The 25,708-nt window shown below is 42.0% G+C and overlaps 1 protein-coding gene across 3 annotated transcripts in view; it reads left to right on the plus strand.

The window, feature by feature from the left end:
• The window catches only part of FSTL4 (follistatin like 4), a 424,691-nt gene that overhangs the window by 37,148 nt on the left and 361,835 nt on the right, over nucleotides 1–25,708 (plus strand). For all 3 annotated transcript variants that reach the window (XM_073010695.1, XM_008014411.3, XM_008014412.3), the window contains exon 3: nucleotides 9,275–9,308. In XM_073010695.1, the coding sequence (XP_072866796.1) occupies nucleotides 9,275–9,308 (34 nt within the window). The remainder of the gene's footprint in view (nucleotides 1–9,274; nucleotides 9,309–25,708) is intronic.

Genomic DNA, 25,708 nt, shown 5'->3' on the forward strand with positions numbered 1-25,708 from the left:
TGTATTTTGTCAGTCCAAGTGAAGATTTTAATTGCAGAATAGTGTCTTGCTAGCAAAAATGAACCTGCTTAGAGTCAAGTTTTTAAAATTCAAGTGAATAAGTGAAAAACTGTAAGAAAGGTTGTTAAAGAAACACTCATTTTAAGAGCATCTCAGATATGAAAAACTTAGAACTTAGACGTCAAAATTTCAGTAGCGATGAGTCCCATGGCAAAGCTTCCATCTCATCTGTACTAATTGGTTCATAAATTGAACATGTGGGCTTCCTTTTGTGTGTCTTCAGGAAGTTGGGCCCGAGGAACTCTGAAGCCAGGGGTTTCCTCAGCCCTTCTGCTGCTGGATGGAGGTGCTGCCAGTCAGGGGCCCATCTTCAGGGCACTGGCACAGGGACCTCCTCAGGCTGGGCCCCTTGTACAGCAGACTCCTTTCTGCTTTGTCTACGAAGATCGGGCCACGTTGAACTCTACTCCATTTACTGTTTCATTTCATTCTTTTCTCAGTGTGGATGCTTTTGATCCCTCACTTTCTTAACCCATATAGCCAATATTTTTCCAGTGAATCCCATAATGTTTTGGGTGACAGACTGAGGCTTACTCCTTAACCAAGGACCTCTGAGAGCATGGATGCGGAAGCGTGACTATGGTCTGGGGCAGGGCTTCATCGTTCTTTTCTAGAGCCTCACCCCCTGTGCCCAAGATAGACATGGGATGGATCTAGGGGTGGAATTTGAGAGTGCTCATTTATACTATTTCAGCAGCCTTGAAACTGTTTTTTGGTAGCTGAGAATCTGTAATCGGCTTTTGGATTATGAAAAATATTGCTCAGCACTCATATTGATTCAAAAATAAAGATAGTGTAGTTTAACTGCATAGTAAAATACAGCTTTATAGAATGGTAATTTTTTATTTAAGTTCTTCTACATTATAGCAAGAGATAATGGATTCAGGAAGGGTACAATGAGGAATAAAGCTGTTGTATTGTATTGGTTAAATGACATTTTAAATGATTTGGCTATCAAGCTCGTAGAAAGGTTATGAACAGTGAATGAAAAATCTAAAATTAATTCCCTGCTTCAAGAAAGTGTGATTTATACTATAATAAAATTAGATTTTTAGTTAAAGAAATTTAGTCATTAAGTAATGCCCATGCGCTAAGTCTCATTTATAACCATCTGGTTTGAAGCTTCTGCAGAAAATAATTTCTTCCTTAGACAATGCATCTAGGGCCTTGGTGTCATTATGTCAATGAATTTCATTCCTTACATTTCTGCTACAGCTTTTGAGGGGTTGCTTTTTTAAGGACTGGAAAGATGGATTCTTATTTAGCCTCAATAATTGAGGAAGCCATTGAACTCATTTACCTCCCAAAAATAATCTGATCGTCTCCCTCTCTTAGCTGATTTCATGAATGGTAATGTTGATGATGATGGTGGCACATGTTGGAGGACTGCCTATGTGCAGGACACCATGCTAAGCATGGGACAAGCTTATTATTATTTCATTTGATCATCACAATTACTCTATGAGGAATGTACTATTTCTGCCTTTACAGATGAACAAACAGAGACTTAGGAAATGTTAAATAATTCAACAAAGGTGACAGAGGCGCAGCTGGCAGGAACAAGTGAGGATCTAGCCCGAATCCTTCTGACTTCAGAGCCCCCACTCTTAATCCCTGTCATATTTTTCATGAATGTGTGTTGAGCATTTCCTTGGAGGAAGTATAGTGGTAGGACCTTGGAGGTTTGAGTCTAGTCCTGATGTGGCCATTTCTCACGTGATATTCAGCAAGTTGCAGTCTTTCCCTCGGTACATCTTTCTTCATCTGTAAATTAGGAAGTGGGGTTTGTTCCCTCTATTTAACAAACTTCTGATTACTCCTGGGTAATTTGTCTTATTTTAAAAATTTTTACTGGAGCATATCAAATATATAGTAAAGGCACATATCCGAAGTGTGGCAGTTGGTTAATATTTTGTAAGTGAGCACATCTATGTGACCACCACCAAGATGATAATATAGAACGTTTCCAGCATCCCAGAAACTATTCTGTGTCTCCCCGGTCATTATTCTCACAAAAGTTACTGCTCATCTATCTTCAGAGATTGGTTTTGCTTGTTTCTGAGATTTATAAAAATAAAATCTTATAAATTGTACTCTTTGTTCCTGCCTTCTTTCCCTCAGTGCCATGACAGTTTTTTCTTTCGCATTGCAGTGAAGTTTTTCATTGTATGGATATGCCACAGTTTATCCATTCTACCATTGGTGCACTTTTGCATTACATACCATGCTGCATTCAGCATTCTTATACATGCATTTTGGTGCTCACATGAATGTACTTCTGTTGGACATTTACTTAGGAGTTAAATTGTTGGGTCATAGATGTCACATAGTTGTTTTAACATAATTTAATTATGGGGAATTGGTTAAACAGATATTAAAGGATGAAGAAGGTGGAAAAGGAAACACGGCAATAGTTAAGAGCAGTACCTGCCGGAAGGAATACCTTTATCACTACCGTCTCCAGGGGAGGAGCCTCGCCATACTGGGACTCAGACCAATGAGCAAAGTTTTGCTGGTGCTGGTTCCTCTGAGAGTATAAAAATTACACTTCCTTCATATCCTTGTAAACATTTAGTATTATCAGTTTTTTTAAATGTCATCTATAAATCACATATAATTGTGGTTTATAACAGTATCCCACTGTGGTTTCAACTTGTGGAGTGCCTATTCAAATCTTTTACTCATTCTTCAGTTAGGTTATTTGTATTTTTCTTATTGATTTGCAAAAGTAGTCTATATATTCTCAATAAGTCATTTGTAAGATATATGGATTGCAAATATATTCCTTAATGGCTTCCCTTTTCATTGTCTTGATCCTATCTTTTAATAAACAGAAGTCCTAATTTTAATAAAGTCTGAGATATTCTTTTGGTATTGCTTTTCACATCCTCTTTAAGAAATTTTCATCTATGTAAAAGTCATGAAGATACTCTTGATATCTTATAGAGACTTAGCTGCTTTACTTTTCGCATATAAATCTATAATCCATCAGGAAATGATTTTCATGTATGTTCTAAGATACGTTCTACACTTTTTCCATGAGGTTACCATGATGTGTTTAAACTTGCTTAAGTCTCAGCATATGGTCAATTTTTATAAATCTTGAATTGACCCTTGAAATGAAGTGCTATTTGGTACAGTGTTAGATGTATATCAATTAGGTCGAGTTTTAAAATTATAATGTTCAACTCTTCTATATCCTTACTGATGCTTTTTTCCTCTACTTGTTCTACCAGTGAAAGACAGAGATTTTTAAAATTTTCCAACCATTATTGTGGGTTAAAAAAATACTCCTCTTAGTTCTTTGAGTTTTGGCTTTGTATGTGTTTAGACTATGCTACTAGGTATGTACAAGTTTAGAACTGCTGTATATTCCTGTTAAGTTGTTCCTTTTCTAGTTATGAACCATCCCTTTTCATCACTAATAATGATTCTTGCCTACTTTATGTATGGCCATGTTTTCTTGGTTGAAGTTAATATGGTTTATCGTTTAAAGCTTTACATTCAGCCTTTTTGTAATGCTCTGTCGCCCAGGTTGGAGTATAGTGGTGCGATCTGGGCTCACTGCAAGCTCTGCCTCCCGGGTTCATGCCATTCTCCTGCCTCAGCCTCCCAAGTAGCTGGGACTACAGGCGCCCGCCACCATGCCTGGCTAATTTTTTGTATTTTTAGTAGAGATAGGGTTTCACCGTGTTAGCCAGGATGGTCTCGATCTCCTGACCTCGTGATCCGCCTGCCTCGGCCTCCCAAAGTGCTGGGATTACATGCGTGAGCCACCGTGCCCAGCCCAATCCTTGTGTTTTAGTGGGATTATTTAGCCCATTTATAGCTAAACAGGTTTAAATATAAACCTGTGTTTTCTCTCTTCTATATTCCTTTTTCTCCTGCCTTTCTTGTCTTCTTTTGGATGAGACAGTTTTGGTTATTTCATTCCTTTGGTGTCATAGCACTAATTTTGCCATTTTTTTGGATAGTACTAGGATATTATAACACTTTAATCTCATTTGATCTCCTGACCTTTTTTAAAAAATAATATTACTATATATTTTAGTTCTACAAATATTTTTATCTTACAGTGCATTATTGTTGTGTTAAGTAGCCCAAATGTATTTTTATTTGTTTATTTATTTTTACACTTTTTAGTGCTCCTTATTTCTTCTTACATAGCTATACATTCATCTGAATAATTTTTTGCCTTTTTTGCCTTAAAAGTTCCCTATAACGTATTGTTCTTAGTGTTAATTTGTTGGCAATGTATTCTCTCAGGGTTTTTCTTTTTGTCTAAATGTAACTGTATTTTACTTTCATTTATTTTACCTTATAAATACCCATATTTTCATTGGATTCTGTTTTTTTCAAATTTTAAAGATGATGGGCACTATGCTTATTACCTGAGTGAGCTTTACACCAAACCCCCAAGACATGCAGTTTACCTGTATGACAAACGTGCACATGTACCCCTGAACCTCAAATAAAAGTTAAAAAAATTAAAAACTAAAGATGGCATTCCATTGTCTTCTGGTTCCATTATTTTCTCCTGAAAAATCAGCTATCACACTTACTGTCACTCCTTTGTAGGCAATGTTCTCCCCATCTCTACCACCCACCCTTTGGCTGTTTTAAAGATTTTCTGTTTGTCTTTGAATATTCAACTATTTTACTGAGTACTTAGGTATGGTTGTGTTTGTATTTATCTCGCTTGGGGCATGTGGAGATTCCCAAATTTCTATCTTGATGTCTTTCATTAATTTTGGAAGAGTATCAACCAGCATCTCTTTAAATATTGATTCTGCCCAATTTCCTCTGTCCTTTCACTCTGAAAATTAAATTACATGCTTGTTAGAACTCTTCACCATGTTACAGTGTCTCATATTTTTTTCTGTATTTTTCATTCTTTATCTTTTTTCCTTTCAGATCTTTTGTTTGGTTAATTTTTACTGATCTAGCTTCCATCTTACTATTCCTTTCTTCAGTTGTGTTTAATCTGTTGTTACATCCATCTATTGAATTTTTCAGTTATTTAATTTTTGGTTATGAAATTTTTGTTTGATTACTTTTGTTTATTTTTATTTCAATAGGTTTTTGGAGAGCAGGTGGTATTTGATTACAGTTTTTTAGTGGTGATTTCCGAGATTTTGGTGCCTGCATCACCTGAGCAATGTACACTGTACCCAATGTATAGTCTTTTAATTGATTCCAGTTTTATAACGAAGTTCAGCATCTTTTCTCCTGTTTTCCTAAACGTATTAGCCATAGTTATTCTAAAGCTTGTGCCTAAGAATTCTAAGATCTGGATAACATGTGGCTGTTTCTGTGGTCTGTTTTCTTGGATTTTAGCCCTTCAATCCCATTTCCTGCTATGCCTGGTAACTTTAGATTGAATGCTGGAGATTATATATGAAAAATTGTAAAGTTTGTGAATCACTTTATTGTTTTCCACAGAGGATTTATTTTTCTTTGTTAGAGCCCTGGAATATCATCTTTATCTACTCAAGAATAGGAATAATTTGAGAATGTATGGTCTTAGCAGTAAGTCCGCTGCATTTGCCAGGGCCATTATTTCTTGGAAAGCCTAATTTTTGTCTCTCTAGTGCCATGTACTTTCAAAATCTATACTTAGATTTTATTATTTGAGGCTTTTTTTTTTTTTTTTTTTTTTTTTTTTGCTTGTTTGAGGCTACTTTTTAACTTGTTTCTCGGCCTTTTGCCCTTTATATGTGTAGCTCAGGCATAATCATATAACTCAAGGGGAAGCTGAAAATGTTGAGCTCAGTTCTTTCTGGTTTCCTTTTCCAGGGTTTCTGACCTTCAATTTCTGGCTTCTTTGGTAGCCTTGGACTCTGATTTTTATTTCCCATCTCAGAGAGACTTCTGTAAGTTCTAGAATATTACATTCTGTTTGGCTTCTATGCAAAGCAGCAAATGTCGCAAAGGGGAAATGTGGCCGTGAATATGGGGCTCATCTCAATGGACTTTTCTCTCATAACTTTCCTTTAAATTCTGGTTGCTTTTGTTGCTGTTGGATGCCTTCAAAAACTTTTTTTAAATTCCACTTTTATAGTTGTTGATAGCAGAAGTATTAGTCTAATACAAGCTACTTTTTTTATGGCACAAAGGAGAAGTCTATCATAAAATTTTCAGTGTCCCTAGGAATTAACTATCATGACTATTTTTAAAGTTGGAATGCTATGGGTATAGGCATTCGAATCAGATTTTGGGATTTAAATCTTAGCTGCCCACTGACCAAAATGTGAGACCTTGGACAAGTTTAACCTCTCCTCCCCTTTCAGTCAGTCTCTGAGAAATGAAGTTGTAGAACTGGGAGGCTGAGGCAGGAGAATCGCTTGAACCTGGGAGGCAGAGGTTGCAGTGAGTCAAGATTGTGCCACTGCACTCCAGCTGGAGCCACAGTGTGAGACTCTGTCTCAAAAATTAAAAAATTTTAAACTAAATCAGATAATCCTATTTTTATTTAAATTATTTCAGAGTATAATAAAAGGAAAACTTCCAAATTCATTACATAAAGTTGGTTTTGTTTTAATTTCCTTTTTTTTTTTTTTTGGAGACAGAGTCTCGCTCTGTCGCCTAGGCTGGGGTGCAGTGGCATGATCTCGGCTCACTGCAAGCTCCACGTCCCGGGTTCACACCATTCTCCTGCCTCAGCATCCCAAGTGGCTGGGACTACAGGTGCCCACCACCATGCCTGGCTAATTTTTTGTATTTTTAGTAGAGACGGGGTTTCACCGTGTTAGCCAGAATGGTCTCGATCTCCTGACCTCGTGATCTGCCTACCTCAGCCTCCCAAAGTGCTGGGATTACAAGTGAGAGCCACTGTGCCTGCCAATTTCCAAATCTGATAAGAAAAATATGAGATTGGTAAACCAATCTCATTTATGAATGTCAATACAAAAAAATTATAGACCAATAAATGTAAAACATATGTACAATAATAAACGGAATCCAGCAGCATATTTTAAAAAGTATATTATCACTAAGAATAGCTTGTTTCAGAAGTACAAGGGTAGTGGAATATTATGAGATCTACTATGTAAGTCAGCCTATTAATAGAACTAAGGAGAAAAATCATATGATTATCTCCTTAAATGCCAGAGAAAAGTACTTGATAAAATCCAACACATTTATTTTATTTTATTTTTTATTCAACAAATATGTATTGAGCATCTGTTCTGCTATAGCACTGATGATGCAAGAGTGAAAAAGATACTGGCGCCATCCCAACCCACATTCCACTAGAGGGAAACAGTCAATAAACAAATGAGTAAAGGAACAAGCTGTTTTTCAGCTAGCACATACATTTATTTTTAAAACTCAATAAAATGTATATTGGTAAACTAGCTAGAAGAAATAATAAGAGAACATTTATGATTACAAAAGACATACAAAAAAGAAATATTCAAAATATGCACAAGGAAAACTATAAAATACTCTTGAAAGAAGCAAAAGTAGACTCGAACAATTATTAAAATCCCTTGTTATTAGATAAGAACATGCAATATTATATAGATGTCAGCTTTCCCTAAATTAATTTATAAATTTTATGTAACCACAACAAAAATTTTGTAGTTTTCTTCTGGAGCTGATTATGAATATCTCCTGTTCCATGAATACTAGCTGTTTCAAGAAACAGAGATGCCAGGCTTTGGAGCAGGTTACTGAGGAAGTTTGGGAGGAGCTGGGTTTGCTTTGTGCAAAATATGCTCTGTGGCTTATGTTTCCTGCATTACACTTGTCATCTCTGTGCCCCCACCTCTGAACCCTTACCTGATGAGTACTCCTTCAGGAACCAGAGTTTGGTTTGTGTGATGGGCTGTTGGCATCTGACATGGATCTTCCACTGGTCTCCAGTGGGACTTTTTGCTTAGTAGAAAGGTAGCAGTCAGGGAATGTAATTTGGGTAGGACAACCTTCCCAGTGCCCTCTTAGTTTCATCTCTGATATTGCCTCACCATTCTGACCACAAGAGGATCCTAGACAAGAATGCTAAGGTGTGAAAGACAATGCTATTGCCTTAAAAAGCACTGTTGGTGAATTACCTTCTTGGCTGTGGTGTTGAGGTGGTAGTCATAGTTTGGTGTTTTCTCTTCTCTTCTTTAGTTTCTAGTATAGACTTTCAGCTTATTTTTAACCTTAGGCTTTTTATCCAAAACATGTCATTTGTGATGAGTTGGAGATACTTTTTATTAGTTATGAAGCTGCAATATGCATTTCTAGTCTTTTCCCCCACTGCTTCTCACCAAGACTTTTCCTTCTTCTAGAGCTACCCTGAATTTTCCTACCACCCAACATTTTCCTATGCCATTCACTCTCCCTGGTCCACTCTCCCTCCTCCATTTCTGTCTGAAAACCTGCCTATTCTTCAGTGCTATTTTCAAAGGTTCTTTTAAAAACACTTTTCCTTATGTTTCCAACTGGAATGTGAAATACTGGTATTTACAAGACAAATCACCCTTTGATTTCTCAGTAATTTGCATTTGTTCTGTAGCCCCCAATCAACTGTGAATATCAATGCAGGTACTCTGTTTTACCTGGGTAACTTCTGGAGCACTTTGCTTATTGCCCTGCACATAGTAGGCATCAATAAAGATGGGATTGAATTAGGAAAACCCAAGGGCTTAATTTAGTTCAGTGGCATGGACTGGCTATCCAAATTGTTCATAGGATCTCACCCTTTGGAAACTATAAATTGTGTTTAATCCATCATCAGGTGATGTCAGTGACATACCCAGGAGCAGTGGTGGTCTTCACCATAGCACCACGAAGAAGAACCTGCTGCTAGCCAGATAATTTTAGCCCCTGTCTGCTTATGTTTTCTTCAGTCCCTAAAAGCACCTACAGTTCAGGCAGAGGGTGGGTCATCAACCTGGAAGAGTCTTCCTTAACACTTGGTACCAGCCCAGATTCCAAATAAGGAAGACCCTGAGAATTAGCTGTGCTCACTGAAAACTTTGTGATTAACAGTTTTTTGTTGTTGTTGTTGTTTTGTGGTTTTTTTTGCCTAAACCCTCAAAGCAACAAGTTGTTTACATTTATAGATGTACATGTTGAGAGTTCAGTAAACCCAACATTGCTCAGTGTCATCTTCTTAGTAGATTGTTCACCTTTTCATAAATATGTGACTAACAAAAGGAGATATTTACAAGTATCTGTACATATGAATTATTCTTCAAAAAACACAGTCTTTCTTTTCTTGCAGGAGCCCAGAAGCTTTGAAGTCACAAGAAGAGAAGGTAGGAAAAACGCACTCATACCCATTTTCTTTTCAGTGTTGACATTTTTGAAGTAGTTTGCTGAAACTAAGATGAACTTCAGACTGTGGGCAGCTCATTCTTTGAAATTTCATGTGGCCTTTTCTGGGTGCTGACTACTTGGCATTTGTCTGTAGGGACTCAATGGACTGAAGGCCAGGTTTGCTTGTGAAAACTATGACTTCTACCTGCAAGTACCAGAGGAGGGGGTACTTGAAGAACTGGCTCATTCACAATCATGTTTTTGGTTTCTTAAGAGAAGCCACATTTTTGAGTGAAGCTTGGAATAATTATTAGTTTTACCCGACAAAACAACACAAACAACACAAAAAATTGCTTATGGTTTGTGGTATTTCAATATCTAGGAAGAGATACCTCTGTGAAAAATATTTCTGAATAGATTTCTTACAGCTTCAGTTAAGCTGAAATAGAAATAACTAATTAATTTTCCTTTTGAAAACAATTCCATGATGTTCTATTTCCCCTGCCAGAGTTCTTGTAGCACATTTGTTTTATGGTCTCTGAGGTAAACATATATGGGTGATAATTTTGGAAATCTTTTAGTGGAAATTGAAGTTTGCCTTATTCATTTTCAGTAATACCTAGTCTCTAATAAGGGATGTATTTTGTATGATTTGTGGAATCATTGGCAATCATCTTTTTATTACATGGATGGAACGATGAGATCAGAAATGAAAATAAGTTCCTGGTCTAGAATGTGGCTTTGGTTTTAGCCTTCACCACATCTTTCTCTGTGGTACTGTCTCCAAAAAGGGAGACAATCTAAAAGAAGTTAGCAAATTCTATATTGACTCCTAAATCTAACATTGCTTTGCCTCCTGATTAGTTCTTGTGTTATGCAACACAGCAAAAGACATAGGATGGCTGTGTTATCAACATGTGTTGCTAGAGCTTGGTAACACAAACTTTTCACACTATCTATTGTGGCCAGCGGGTAGTTTGATGCTGTCCCTGGTGCTGGACCCCTAGGGATCTGGATAATCTGACTCTAAGATGAACTTTCTGGCTTGCATTCCCATTTGCCATTATCTTTGGTTTCAGACTCGATGTCCTCTGAACTGCAGGGCAGTTTGTAAAGCAAACTGCATTGTTTGGATACCAAAACCAAATGGATGAAGGTGGATGGGTCTGGGAAGGATATTTCTTATGGAAAGTAGTGTTCACAGTGGGTACCGTGACCGTGTAAGTTGGAGAGAAATAGCTGTAAGGAGAGGAGAGTTTGACTTGAACTTTGGCTTTGAATAATATCTGTTTATGCCAGTATCCCAACTGTGAATGTTTGGAATTGATTTGCATTATAAAATCACACATAAACTTAACCTTTTTGGAATCTTACTGTCCTTGTGTTGAAAATGTCTCTAATAAGGCTGGGGTTATAGAAGAGCCATGTATTTCTATTCAAATGCATGAAAAAGGCCTGATTGAACTTATGACTTCAAACCCCCAGAAGAATGAGAGTGTCCAGAGGATGAGGGAAGGTGTAGTCAGGCTGCACTGCATTCATCCATAACCTCTCCACTGCTGGAAGCGTCAGCCTTCACAGATGGTTGACTAGGAACATACACTGTGGGTTTGTACTAGCAAATTTGTTCTGACATCACACAAACTTTTTTCTTCCTATTGTGCACTGATGTCTTTCTTGCTTGTTTCTGTCAAAGTTGAATGTTTGAGAGTTCCTGAAATAGCCCAGTGCTGTAACGTCAATGCTTACAACCTGGCAGGAAGAAAAGGAGTGGGACCTTCCCGGCTGGTTCTAAGTATTTTTAGGTCTGGGAATTCACTGACTCACTGACTTGGGTTGTGGGGTTGTTAATCTTCTCCAGAACAGTGTACAAGTATAAAAATAATAGAAGCACTATGGTGCTTCAGTAAACTATTTTTCTTTCAAAGAAAAGTAAGATATTGTCTAGCAATGAACACCTGGGTTGGTTCCCAGCTCTGACTTGACCCGGGACTGAAAGAGGAACAGATGAGTAATAGTTGATTTTTCTGCACAGTTTATGAGGCCCAGGAGAGTCTAGAAAGTCTTCAAGTCTGGAGAGGAAGCTCCCAGTCACAGAACCTGAGGAGATTTTCTGTTTTGGTTTGTCTTATTTCAATGCTGTACCTGACTCAGGAGCATCCACTCCGTTGAAGGTTTGGAGCCACAGATGGCTAACCAACTGCAACTTTGCACCATGTGACTTTTGGAAACTCTTGACTAAGTATGTGTGTTGAGAAGTGAGAGGGGCTAATGTTAGCAGTGGAAATCGAGTCCAGGTCAAATCATAGTGGGAACTAGGGACAGTTGGGGCACAGTGAATGCATTGTGTGCCTTAGACCTGTCCTCTGCCCTATTTCCCCCTCCTCCCCTCCAGCTGTAGATGTCATACTGTCTAGCTTTCTTGCCTCTGGCCTCACACTGTTCCTGCATGCCTTGTCCCTCATCGTTGTCAAATCCACCTCCCCTTCATCCTTTCCAACTCTTTCTTGAAGTGTTTAGCTTACCCTATCTAATTGGAGAGGGAAGGGCTCCTATCAGGTTGTTAATTTCCTGAGATCAGAGACCCTCCCCGCTCCTTCATCCCCAAATTCCTCACAGCCCTAGCTCAGGGCCAGTAATTAACCAACAATTGTTTCTTAAATTAAATGCAAGCTGCATATTCGCTTTGTGTGTGTTGCCTTTTCATTCTGGCCTTTGCTAGTAATATCCAAGTGAGGCACTGGGCCCTTTGGTTCTAGAAAGGCACTTTTAAAGAAATGATCTGTGGCTATCATTAGATATTCCTGGCTGATGCACTGATGAAAATTCAGATAAGCCTAGTATTATGGGTTGAATTGTGTTTCCCAAAAAGACATGTCAAAGTCCTAACCCAGAACCTGTGAATAGGACCTTATTTGGAAATAGGGTTTTGGCAGATATAAAGACAAAGTCGTAATGGATTAGGGTGGGCCCTGATCCAATAGTGAGATCCTTATAAGAAAAGGGAGAATTGGACACAGACACACAAGGAGAACATTATATGATGATGGAAGCAGAGAATTGCTGGCAACTACCATAAGCTGGCAAGTTGCAAGGAACCCTCCATCCCTAGAACCTTCAGAGAGATCACGGCCCTGCCAGCCCCTTAATTTTGTACTCGCAGCCTCCAGAACTGGGAGAAAATCCATTTCTCTGGTTTTAAGTCACTTAGTTTGTGGAACTTTATTATGGTGGCCCTAGGACAGTAATACACTTGGAAAATGTTGGACTCAGTAAACTTTAGTTTTCATTGTTGTTGTTGATGACGATATTTTGACTGGAGAATCTCTCAGGATTTTTCATAGGAAAAATGTCACTCTCAACAAGGAATGTAATATGCAGCATTTTCCAAACTTGGTTTTCTGTAGGATTTAACAAAATTAATTGTGTTGTTTTTGACCATCTCAGGGCAGGCATTCCATGTAGTGCCTTTTGCAAACCCTGCCCTAGAGAGCCCGGGAAGAGGGAGAGCTTCCTCCTCAGAGTGCCCAGGCACCAGATTGTGCTCCATGGGCTGTGCATGCACAGAACACTGTGGCAGCAATAATGAGAATATCTTCTTGGTCATTCTGAAGTTTTCAGAGAACGTTCACGTTCTTTACTTCCCTTTTCCTTGAGTAATCTGTGACACAGAGCAGATAGCCCTGTACACATGAGACTCCTTCCTTTTCATGTTAATTTTTAGTAGGGATGAGGAATGCTTCTGGGCTGGTGCTCTCTGATGCCCTGAACCTCTCTTTAATGGGTGGTGGTTGCTTAAGTGACTTGATCTTGCTTCATCACGTCCCGGAGTGTCTGTACCTTATGTTGTTTGCCAAGCCCAGAGAGCTGAGAGGGACTTCCTGGGGGTGCTTTGTTTCCAAGTTAGATTTGTGGGACTTGAAGGTAGACACTCTAGCAAAGATTGTGGCAGGACTACGAGACTGATAGGGTGTCCTCTGGGAAGGTAATGTGCCTCCCCAAGGGAGACGGAGCCATTCCTCCTTCAGGGGAGTCCTGTGTGACCCTGGATATTCATGCCTGGGACCTACCTATGCGAGCTGCATGGGAAGGAGTGATGGCTGCATCTCTCTGTGCTCTCCAATGCAGGTATTTTTATAACTCCCTCCAGACACCTAAAATTTAATTTCACCCTTTTCTGAAGCTTCAGCAAAGGGTGCCACCCTTACCTCGCTGAGACACTCCCGTGTCCGCTGTGAGGGCCAGTGCTGGTTGCGACTGCCAAAATTCATCTACTCAAGCCAGTGCTTTTCTCTGACTGATCCCATCACGCTGAATTACAGCCACGAGCAAACACTTGAGTAGGCCGAGCAAATGGCAGAGATAATTCAGCCCTTGTCAGCCATCTCTGAGGAGCATAGGGCGATCTGTGAGCTATTCCAGATGTCTGTGATTGTGCTGTGATTAGGGGCTGCGAGTTTGGGGATGAGCACCAATGTCAGGTTGCATTACCTCCCCTCCCTACGCTGGCTCCCGCACATGTCCTAGCCCTGTCCAGCCTGGCCTGGCTTCCAGCAAGGCCGTGAGGGAGCCCGGGAGAGGAGGGCCGCTGCTGTCTTCAGGGAAAAGGATAAAAGGGGGTGACCATCACATGCACACTCAGCATGGCTCTGGCTGCTTTGCAGTGCAAATCTCCTAAGCAAACATGACCTGCCAGTCGTGAGTGTGAAACTAGAGCGTCACTTTCCGAAAACCCATGGAATCGGTCCCTAATTGGCAGCTGCCTCCAGTAGCCCCTTTATAGTTCTCTGCATCTGGGTGAACTTCAGCTATCAAGAACTGCATTCTGTTTACCATTAATTTTGATTTTGTGTAGCAGATGTTTTCTGGATCTCTCAGTTCCCTGCTTAATCTATCTTGGTGTAATGTGAAGTGGCTGACTGTCTTCAGTGAAACAGATTAATAAACTCCTAGGTTATTTTGAGGTAACTTCTTTAATAGCTGCAGATGTAGGGAATTTAAAGGGAGCCATCCAGATCTGACAGTGCCTGGAACCGTGGCTCTTTTTCAATTCAAGACTGCCATCTGGGGAAAGAGATGGCTTTCCTTCCCCCATCCCACCATCTCTCACATGCAGTGGAGCACTGCGTGTTCTTCTACAGTCACTGGACTCAAAGAAGTTGAAAGTGACATCTATCTCCTGTCCCCCAGCCTCACAGAAATTGGCTCTTTCTGGGTCGTGTTGCCTTTTTTCAGCTGCTGGGAAACTATAGTGTGTCTGGTTGCCCGAAGTTGAATGGGGAGTGCATGGCGCACCTAGCTGATGTGTTCTGCTTAAGTAGTGATTTGGTGTCCAGTTTTGAGCATGACCAATTGGTAGGCAGCTTACTCACAGTGTGACTTTGGGTAAGTTACTCAACGTTACCTGAAAAAGGATAGGGATAGTAATAGTACAAACCATCAGTCCAAATTCTGAGTTGTAGAAACCCAACTTGTGCTGGCCGAAGCCTGAGAGGCTTATGAAGCTGCAGAATCTAAGGGTGGATCTGGCTTCAAGAATAGCTGATAAAAGGATTCTCACACTCTTCCTGTCCTTCCTTCTCCTGGCACGCTTTGCCTCTTCCAGGCAGCCTTCCAGGATGGCCACAAGCAGCTGCAGCTCACAGAGTCCTGCCTGTTCACCATCTCAGAGGGTGAAACTTTCCCCCAGAATGACACCAGAAAAATCCCATCAGGGTTTGCAAAATCATCCTCATCCAGACCACAGGCAATGGTTTGTCCTCAAAGGAAGATTCTGGGCAGGGATGTGGTCGGTGCCCACACAGCCTCATGGACATATTGGGAGGGGTGACTGTGTATGCAGAGCCCTTGGCACAGGATGGGCAGTGGTGGCAGTGCTCAGTGCATGGGTAGTTTTTACTAGAGCTCTTACAGGCCTGGCCATAGACATAGAGGCCTTTCTCGAGTAAGCCAGTTCATTCTTCTGTCTCCAAGATGCATTCATGAGACACTGCATGTTGTAGCCTATTGACTTTTCTATGAAGAATTATCTTTTTTTTTTTTTTTTTGAATCAGAGTCTTACTTTGTCACCCAGGCTGGAGTGCAGTGGTGCAGTCTCGGCTCACTGTAAGCTCCGCCTCCCGGATTCATGCCATTCTCCTGCCTCAGCCTGCCTCCCGAGTAGCTAGGACTACAGGTGCCCACCACCATGCCCAGCTAAGGTTTTTGTATTTTTTTAGTAGAGACAGGGTTTCAGCATGTTAGCCAGGATGGTCTTTGTCTCCTGACCTCTTGATCTGCCCGCCTCAGGCTCCCAAAGTGCTGGGATTACAGGTGTGAGTCACTGTGCCCAGCCGGAGAATTATCTTAAACTTAGCCTATTCTGGTCCCTTTCCTCTGTCAGTCTTTAACTTTATGCTCTAATTCTCTCATTCTACAATCAGAAGAACTAAGCCTTTAAGATGGTGCCTTTAAGAACTTAAAGACAAACAGCCGGGCGTGGTGGCTCATGCCTGTAATCCCAGCACTTTGGGAGGCTGAGGTGGCTGGATCACAAGGTCAGGAGTTCAAGACCAACCTGGCCAGCATGGTGAAACCCCATCTCTACTAAAAATACAAAAAATTAGCCAGGAATGGTGGTGCATGCCTGTAGTCCCAGCTGCTCAGGAGGCTGAGGCAGGAGAATCACTTGAACCCAGGAGGTGGAGGTTGCAGTGAGCCGAGATTGCACCACTGCACTCCAGGCTGGGTGATAGAGTGAAACTCTGTCTCAGAAAAAAAAAAAAAAAGAAAAGAACTTAAACATAAACTTCTCTCCCAAGATCCCAAAATCTCCCAAGATTTCTGAGCACTGGGGTCAGAGGACCATGCACGGCATTATCCAGAGAATTCCCAGGCTGTAGATAACTCTAAGGTTCTGTACCCCAGGATTCTCCAATGTAATTCTAGTGCCTGGAACTGGAAAGGCGAGCCTGGACTAAGACAGTACAGGTGAGCAGCGTTCTCACTCCTGTCCCTGCACATGATCTCCCTGATCCCAGGCCTTCCAGGCCCTGAGTAAGTGGCTGTTCCATCCCATCCTCTGGCTGAGCTCAGCTCTCTCCAGGGATTGGAGGCAGCAGGACCTTGTGGTAGATAGCTCAGGGCTCATGATGGATCTTCCAGTGATGCTGTCTGAACTTGAAGTATGTAAATCCTCCCCAAGAGCCACAACGACACTGGTACCTGGAGCCTTTGCCCTGGGACAGCTCTCATGCTGCCGTGCAGGCACAAGTTTTGGAAAAGCAGGGGTTAGGTGTCTTCCTCTCAGGGTCCCCTGTCCCTGACACAGAATGGGCACTGAACAAGTGTTAGATGCCTGGCATGTCCCAGGGCTGACTTGGCTCTGTGTCATCTCTCCGTTTCTCACAAAGGTCAGATCACAGGCACAGGGCCTTCCAGGTTGTTTGACTGTGAACCCCAGAGCTCCAGGTCATATTTGCTGTGCTTTGCTTTTCCCACCAGTCCCTGGGAATGCTCACCTTCCTTAACTACCATCCTCAGAGAGCTCCTCTGCCCTTTCCAACAACGTGTGGCTTCTTCCCCCAGAAGGAGCTTAAAATGTGTTCATGCACATGAGCTAAACCTCTGTGGTTATGATGGGCAAGCTATAGAGCCTTGGTCAATGTGGGCAGGATAATGAACCCCTGGGCTTGCCTAGGGGTCTCCTTAGAGGTTGCAATGCAATATGTGGGCATAGGTCACTATCTGGAATTTGTGGGAAGAGTCACATTGTCGAAGAGCTCATGACTCCTAAGGGGTATGAACCACTGCACATTCCCGAGGACCAAAAGACAGGATGGCGTCAGCCTGAAGCACGCTGATCCTGCTCCTCAGGACCGTGGAGAGAGATGATGGTGCTCCCTGTACACCTGCTGAGGTCCCTACCCCACCCAGGAGGTTCACCCTCATCTCTGAGATCCCAGCAGAAGTTAAGCTTGACATTTGTCATCTTTGTTCCTTGACTGGTCCCTAAGCCAGAGGCATTTCTTTGCTTTTCAGGAACCCTTGAAATTATCTTCTCCATATAAACATGGAAGCCCTTTTCAAACCTCATTAAGCTATTTGCCCCAGCATATTAATGTGCTATCCACAAGCCTCTGGGTTAATTATCTGTGACTTAAAAATCATTTGTTTCTGTCTCTTTTGTCTCATTGCTGCTTGACAATCTTTCTTTATTAGGAAACGAGGTACAGAATGCAACTGACCATTATAGTCTAATTCAATTCTTTTCATCAAAATGAGTTCATCTTTTAAAGCTCTTTTTTAAAAAACAACAAACCTGCCTTTTCATTGTTTTAATTTTTTTTTTTTTTTTTTAAACAAATCTTTAATCTCTCTGCTTTAGCAGGAGCAGAGTCAGGACTGGAAATAATCTGTAACGGGAGACCTCTCCTCTAAATTAACAAGACCTGCCAACCAACGCTCTCTCTCCTGATTGGCCTCGCTCACTCTGCATTTCGCCCATTTCTCTCCTGTGGCAGTGGTGAGGGCTTCCAAGGTGCACAAGTTGGGCTTGGTGAATGAGCCATGGCGTCTTGGCAGATCAGGCAACCAGGGTTGGAAAATCCTGTGCATTCTAACCCACCCACTGGTTTCTACACGCTTTTATTTGGGTTATATTTCTTGGCCAAGGCTGCCATTGAATTCCAAGAAATGCTTCAGGGCCTGCATTAAAAAAACAAACAACAACAACAAAAAAACACCTTTTCACAAAGTGTTGAATCTTGCTTTGAGCTCTCCAGGAAGTCAGGGAGCGTGTGCCCCAGAAATGAGCAGGTGGGATGGGCACTGGCTCCATGGAGACACTGACCCACAGCCTTCTGGGATAAGAATGCTGCCAAGAGTGGAGAGACCTGGGCTGGGGTCTCAGCGCAGTCAGAGCAGTTGGATGGTGCACAGAGCTGGTTCTCCCATGTACTGCAAGCCAGTGATTGCCCCTGCCCTGTTCTTCAGAGCTCCAGCTTCTCAACTCCATTCTCTGCCCCTCAATGGCTCTCTCACCCCGTCAGTGCCTCAGAAACAGTACCTGGGACCCTAGTTTGACAACTACTACTTGTAATAGAGAAATGACTCCTGTGGAAAGGTGAATATAATTATCAGGGTGTGTGTTGAGGCTTTATTGGTTGCTTATAGAAGTTTCCTTGGGCTGATTGGAGTTTGGTGTGCAGAGATGACCCGGCATAGTCCCTGACCTTATAGATGAGTCAGTTGAGAAGATGTCCTGCAGACAGATGTCTACCTGGTGCACCTGCACCATGGCCAGCCACCTCGCAGGTGGGTTCGCACATACAGAGAGCATTTGCTCAGTGTAATTGATGTTGGAATCTGGGAGAACAGCTCTCTGAATGTTCTGGTGGAGGTGAAGTTTCAGAATCTTTTCTCCAAAGCCTGGCTGCCTCAGCAGAGGGTCCCCTTTGACTTTTAAGGGCATACTGTACCAGTGATGACGTTTTTGTTGCAAATAACAAACCTCAACCCAACTAGCTCAAACAAAAAGAGGACTTATGGCTTATGTAATTGGACAGTCCAGTGATGGTGGAAGGTGAGGGGTGGCTTCAGATATACTTGATATGGAGTGTAAGAACCTGGCTTCTCCCTCCATTTTGCCCCTCTCTGGGGGCTCCCCTTCATGGTGAATGCCAGCCTCCCCTCCTCACAACTCTGGGACCGGTGGAAGACAGATGGCCTCTAGTCCAGTGTATCCCACAAAAGTGCTAAAGCTCACTGGGATTGGACAGACTCAGGTCATGTGATTCATGCACTTAATTAATGCTGTGTGCTGCTGGGTTTCCTGACAGTCACCAGCCATACCCCTGGTCAGGATATCCTGAAGTGAGAGTGAGAGGAAGGTGGATCCCCAAATGGCAATTTGGTCTGAATAAGAGACACAGAAGCAAGAAGGTAAAAGGAAATTCCCTAAGTATATTAACATCTACTTAATGGTTTCATATCTGGGTGTCTATCACACCCTTCACCCCTAAAAGGATTCTGAGTGCCTCAAAAGCAGGCTAAGAATCAGCAAACATTTACCTAGCGTTTCAGGGAGAGGTGCTGTCTTCTGCTTTGAGAAGGAATCCAAGGCTAAGAGATTAAGCAGTTGACCCAACGTCACAGGAGCTTCTAACAGAGTTTGAACTCAGGTCCCTGATGACAAATAAAGGGCACTTTTTTGTTGCTTCAAATCACAGCTGCCTCCACCGACTGGGTTCTTTCACCTTGTTCTTTTGTCCTGTCTCCTAGGGTAGGTGCAGGAGATACCTGGGGAGGTGCACCAAGCATTCACTAGCCGCAACTTGAGAGGGGTTTACCCCAGACATGATATCCTGTCTTTAGCCCTTTAGCCAAAGTGCATAAAGATGAAAAGCAAATGAACATCAAATGAAATCACCCAAAATAGAGAAAAAAGTGAATGAGCAAGCCCCTTCCCTGGCAGCGGCTTCAGTCCTTTCCTCGATGATGTTTGTCAGAAGCTTTTATTTTCTGTTTTTCATAAGAGATCGCCTTCTTTCTTGGGAAGGGGTTGGTGGAGGCTTGCTGGGCTGGCTGCTTCTAAATGGGCATGGGGTGGCAGACAGGAACACAGGATGGAGGATGGACCTCACCTATGACCAGGGCTGCTGTTCAGGAGCCATTTTTTACAACCTGTGCCTCCCGGGTTCAAGTGATTCTCTTTCCTCAGCCTCCCGAGTAACTGGGATTATAGGCATGCACCACCATGCCCAGCTACGTTTTGTAATTTTTGCTAGAGACAGGGTTTCACCAAGTTGGCCAGGCTGGTCTCGAACTCCTGACCTCTGGTGATCCACCTGCCTCAGCTTCCCAAAGTGTGGGATTACAGGCGTGAGCCACTGCGCCCCGCCAGGTGCCACTTTATAATAAGTAATTTCCTGTGTGTCCACACATTCAAAAGAATTTAGAGGCAAAAGGTTTAGTTCTTTACTATAAATTCTGTAGATTGGAAATGGAAACATTTTCATATTCAACTTCTTATTTAATCTTCATAAACAACCTCTGAGATAGGCATTGCAATCTTATTTTGTAAAATTTAAAAATGAGGACCTTTGTACTCTAGGAAATTGATCAAAGAATTAAAATGGGCTTCACTGAGGTCATTCAGGAAGACACATTCTATGGGAATCTGACAATGTCTGTGTAATTGTGATTGAAATCTTCGTATTCAAAAACGTGGATTCATTGTTCTACAGTCAGCATGCCTGCAGAGTCAGAGGTCCTGGGGCCTCTCCCAACCTCCCATCTCGGGGAGCTGAGTCTTGCTGCTGCTACCAAAGGGGAGTGGAGAATCCCAAGTTCAGAAGAAACAGGCCTGTAAAAAAATTCACAGGTCTAGGCAATGAGTTGTGGGGGGTAAAAATATATTTCAGGCTGTTTGCTTTACTAGTTTTAGCAGTTATTTGCTCTTCCTTTTTGCTGGAATTAACATTCCCATCCAGCTGCTTGGCTGCTTCATTTGAATTTTTATCATTTGTGTGAGCCCCTGCGTACTTGGACACAAAATGGGAGTCCTGTGGCTCCGAGGGGACGTTGATTTGATAGGGTCAGATCTAATCTCCTGCTCAGAAACTTCAGCTGAAAATAAAATGAGTTGAGGTTTTGGTTTTGTGTATGTGTTTATTTTTAAAAAACAGTAGGCCTGTAAAGCTGTGCTGGCATATTACTTTTTTCCCCTTTATACAGAATTTAAAATAATACCTTACATTCAGATAGTATAACCGGTGTGCCTTTTGCTCTCAAAGAGCTTTCCCATTTGTCCTCTCATTTAATACGCTCAGGAAAGCCTGTGAGTTAGGAAGAGTGAAGATATGGTCATTGGTATTTGACAGAGGAGGAGACTGATGCTCAGAGATGGCAAGCGACTTGCCCCGGGTCACACAGCTAATTGAGGCAGAGTTGGAGATTATGGCATCCAGTTCTGTATTCCTCTCACCAGGCTTCCTATGTAAATAGGAGTTTGTGGCAGAAGTTTTCAAATTAAAACCCAATGGGAAAACACAGAATTTTCAGCCCTGTTTTGGTTCTTTTAAAAATAAATTATTGTAAAGATGACTTCTCTCATCTGTCAATGTAATGATCCCATACCTGAGGTATTCAAAATATTCAAAATGTGTATGGAGGAAATGGTAAAAGTTAATCATTTTCACAGTACCTGTCTATGGTGAGGTTTAATTATCACTTGACATATTTCATGGTTTAAAATGATGACAGTTTAAAATAGAGCCAGAGAGAGCCAGAAAAATCCATTCATTATCATGTGTCAGGTGCTACGTTGGAATAACCCCCAAATACAGATGGTCCCTAGACAGACGATTCCACAGCATTTTCTGATAGCTGCAGATGTCCCTGCTACTGAAACCCAGATTGAGAATACCATTCTGACCCTGCCGTCATCATGCAGAGGGCGCTTGGGTGAATCTAGCAGCGCGGTTTGATTCTCGTACCACATCGCAGATGCTAAACTCCCCCATGCTCTCTCCAGTCCAAACCTCTCACTGGTCTTCTGCAGAATTTCGAATGAACAAGGTAATTCATTGCGAGTGTGCTTTGAATGAGTGAATGAATGCTATTTAAACTACAAGGTGACAGATATTTCCATGGGCCTCTTAGGAAATTGCACGCCTTTCCAAGACGACAAGGTTGAAAAGCAGCTTGTTATTGTTGAATAAGCTCAGCGCTGTCTGTCTGTTTAGGAAAAAATAAATAATTGTTTCTTGCCCATGAGAATTCTGGAAGTGGAGCTGTCCAGAGCTGACCCGTCTGTCCACATTTCAAATTTCACTTTGGAGAGTCCTGGGAGAGGGAGCAGATGAAGCCATTTCAGAAATGTAAATGCTGTTTGACATCTATTAGCTCAATGCTCATCCATTGCTGACAGCAGGATCCATTAGGATGCAAGTGTCATGGATCAGAGACATTTGGAATAGAGCGAGAGTCATGCTACCCGCAGCAGAGGCCCATGTAGATGACCTGAGAGAGCACTAGATGTGCCCACCACTGTGGTCCAGGCACCTCCCCCCACCTCCCCAAGCTCTCTGTCTGGATTTCCAAAAGGTCAACTGCGTAGCCAGTCTTCACAACTGCACTCCACCCACCAAGCAGCCTGCCTGAATGCTGGGCATGGTGGTGGCCATTCCCTCCTTGCAAGGTTGGGCTTGCTTCTCATCTCTACCATTCATGGAACCATCCAAATGATCCAACTCCAGATCAAAGGCCCCACGGGGTCACCCCTTATTTGGACAGATGAGGTAGGCTTGAACAGGTACAGTGACGTGCCTGAGGTCCCGGGACTAGTGAGTAGCAGAGGAGGGATTTGGGGCTCTGAGCCAGTGCTCTTAATTCTCAGGGCTCTCTGGGTTGTTTTTCTTCCTTCCTTTCCTTGCTTCCCACCCTTGAGTTCAGGTTCTCCCTTCTCTGTAGGGTGGCACAGTGTCCAACATATCCCAGAGACTTAGCCACCATACCCTAGTGATGGCGGTCCTGGCTAACTGAGTTTTCTAGTTAAGTTCTATGTTTTGACTTTCATTTAAATTATTCCTACATGTTTTGTTTTCCAGCCTTAGGGGATAGGAGATTATATGGGAGGGGGCACATGATGACAACTGTTGTTATGAAAGCTCCACCATATGCCATATGCTTTGCCGAGTTCACTTATTTTAACACTCACAATAGTTCATTGTGGCCAGATCGTGTGATACTCTGTTTTAGAAATGAGAAGACACAGCTTTGAAAGGATTTGTGATTTGGTTTGCTGGGCGTTTCAGTAGTGACTTATTTATTGACCTCATCATACCTAAATATTTAGTCCTTTGTGATGGGGTGTCCCTGTGTCTTGCTACTGTAGCTTTGCTAGGACCCTTGTCCTGAGGACTCTTAGCTCTTAGGCAAGTCTGCAAGGTCACTTCTAAATGGACAGTCCTTGAAAAGCTTAGGAAGAGTGGGTGCACCCATAGCTGTGCCTGATGGGAGGGGAACATGTGGAGGACAGAGGGAAACAGGGAAAAGAAACATCTGAGGCAAGACACTGAGAAGCTGCTGCCATGCCTCGGAAAAGAGGTGAAGGCTGTTAGTCTTGGACAAACCTAGGCTTCCTGTCTCTTGATACAGACTGTGGGTTCCAGGTACCACAGGACTCAGCCTCTCTCCCGCGCCCCCTGGAGGTCAGAGGGAGAGTTATGTTTGCAGGCCCCGAGATCTGACGGCAAGAGACCTGCTACTGCGGTTGGAGCACAGGGAACGGCAGGACCAGGAGACTTTACCCAGAGGTTGCTTGCCCTGAACCCTACAGTTGAGAATTCTGTGGCTCTTCTACTATGTACAAGTGTCCAGAAAAGACTTTTGCACGCATATATCTCTCCTATCTGTTGCTAATTCCTAGAACACCCACTGTTAGGGCTTCATCCCGTTTCCTTATGAATACCCACAAAATCACGTTGGGTCCTGAAGGAATAGCAGAACTTTCATTGAACCACATCATCTCCTACCTGGAAACTCACCAAGCCTGTCTGCCTCTTCGTAAGAAAACCTCAGACAGGTTTCTCCTAAGACCCTTGAGCCTGATTTCTGGTCCGTATTTGTTTCATATGACAGGTCTCAAACTGGTGGCCCGTGGGCCAGATTCTGCCTGCAGCCATATTTTGATTTATGGTGTCTTGGCCTGCAGATGTTTTTTGTAAACATAAAAATATTTCAATATGAATGAGATGAGTTGCCATAGTTTAAAAATAAGGGCATTTTACCAACAGATTCAAATATCCAAATATACAGATGATCTTGGAAAGTAAAATGCTTTGATAACACTGGGCTCACATGACCTCATGGCAGCAACAGGCTTGGGTGAGAGCAGCCGTGTCTTTGAAGGGTATACATGCTCTCCCACTTTTCCACAGTCCTCACCACTCCCTAGTGCATTCCTCATAGCGAGACTAAGTGTTAGATACAGTTCTGTAGAATAAATATAACCAAGTAGAAGTTCCAGAAGACCCATGCTCCTTAAATTACCTGTGTGGTCTCCATAGACATTTGAGTTTTCAATCCCCGTTTTGACCTAATGTATAGAACTTGTTAATTATGGACCAGTAGAGTCAGATGTCAGTAAGGAGATGGGGGAGAGAGGGAAGTGGAGGGTAGGAGAGAAGGTGGGGAAATTTAGAGTAAAGGCTGGAGCAACCCTTTACCTCCTCATCCCTCCTTGAATGTGTCTAATGATGCTGGTGTCTAAAAGTGGGTCCTTGGTTTAGGCAGTTAAATCTTCCATCATTCTATCTTATTTTTTGATATTTGTGCCTTAATCTATAAATATTCCCTCTAGGCAATAAATTTACAAGCAAGCTTCGAGCTTGGTAATTAATATTTGTGCCTCTCTATGTAAGTTATGTCTTTAAAATGAGGCAATTGCTTTAAGCATTTAAGACATTCCACGTATATTGCCGAGTAATTACTTTCCAAAGATATTTCCAGCTGATATTTTGTTACATCTAAATATACATTTACAGTACTCAGTAGACCAGAATAGCTCTAATTTATATATTTGGTCCACTGGGTTAGAAAAAGAGACATTTTAAAAGTATGTTTTTAATCAGTGTGTTTATCCCAAAGATGCTGTTGGCTCCTCCAGAATCAGTCATACGATTTTATAAAAAATAATAAATGTGGTGTGTTCTCTGAGCGGATTTAGACTTTAATGAGAGATGACATCTCAGCTGAGCGTGAGCATGGCTAACTTTTAATCTGGGCTCCGAAGTGTCCTAGAGCTTGGAGAAACTTATTAACTCCCTTGGTGTCATTTTTTTAATGTGCAAAATTCAGATGACAAACAGTTACTGCCCTTGTGCAGTGAGAATTAATGCTTGCTGAGTCGCAGTATTGTTTTGATAAAATAGTCTTAATTGTTTGCTTTGTACATTTTCTGCTTTATTATTTTTATTATTTCTTTTGCCTCTGTAATTGGTAGTTATTGGGTTCCCATTATTTCTTTATTAGTCATTTTGTAAAAGCTATCTTGTGTTTTATCCTCTCTCCCACACTTGCTGTTCTCCAAGTATCGTAAACAGAGGCAAGACCCAGGCAAACAAAGCTGGTGACGCTGGGTGCTGTTGGTTGCTTTGGGTGACTCGCCTGTTGTCTTTAGGATGGTTCATTCCCAATTGCTTGACTGCTATGAAAGAACTTATATGAATCCCAGGAGGTTTATTAGAAACATGTTCTAAGTAATAGTAAGAAAGTTGGATTAACAGGGTCTGCATGGAAACTCTAACGTCCCTCCCTAAAGGAGGAGAGGAGCAAGATGAGTCCTTCTAGCTTGGGGCAGGTGTCGTAAGTGTACAATGACCACATAATATGGCATGCTATATAAAAGGACAAGAA

Source organism: Chlorocebus sabaeus, chromosome 23 (genome assembly GCF_047675955.1).
Source record: "Chlorocebus sabaeus isolate Y175 chromosome 23, mChlSab1.0.hap1, whole genome shotgun sequence".
Classification (NCBI taxonomy): domain Eukaryota; kingdom Metazoa; phylum Chordata; class Mammalia; order Primates; family Cercopithecidae; genus Chlorocebus; species Chlorocebus sabaeus.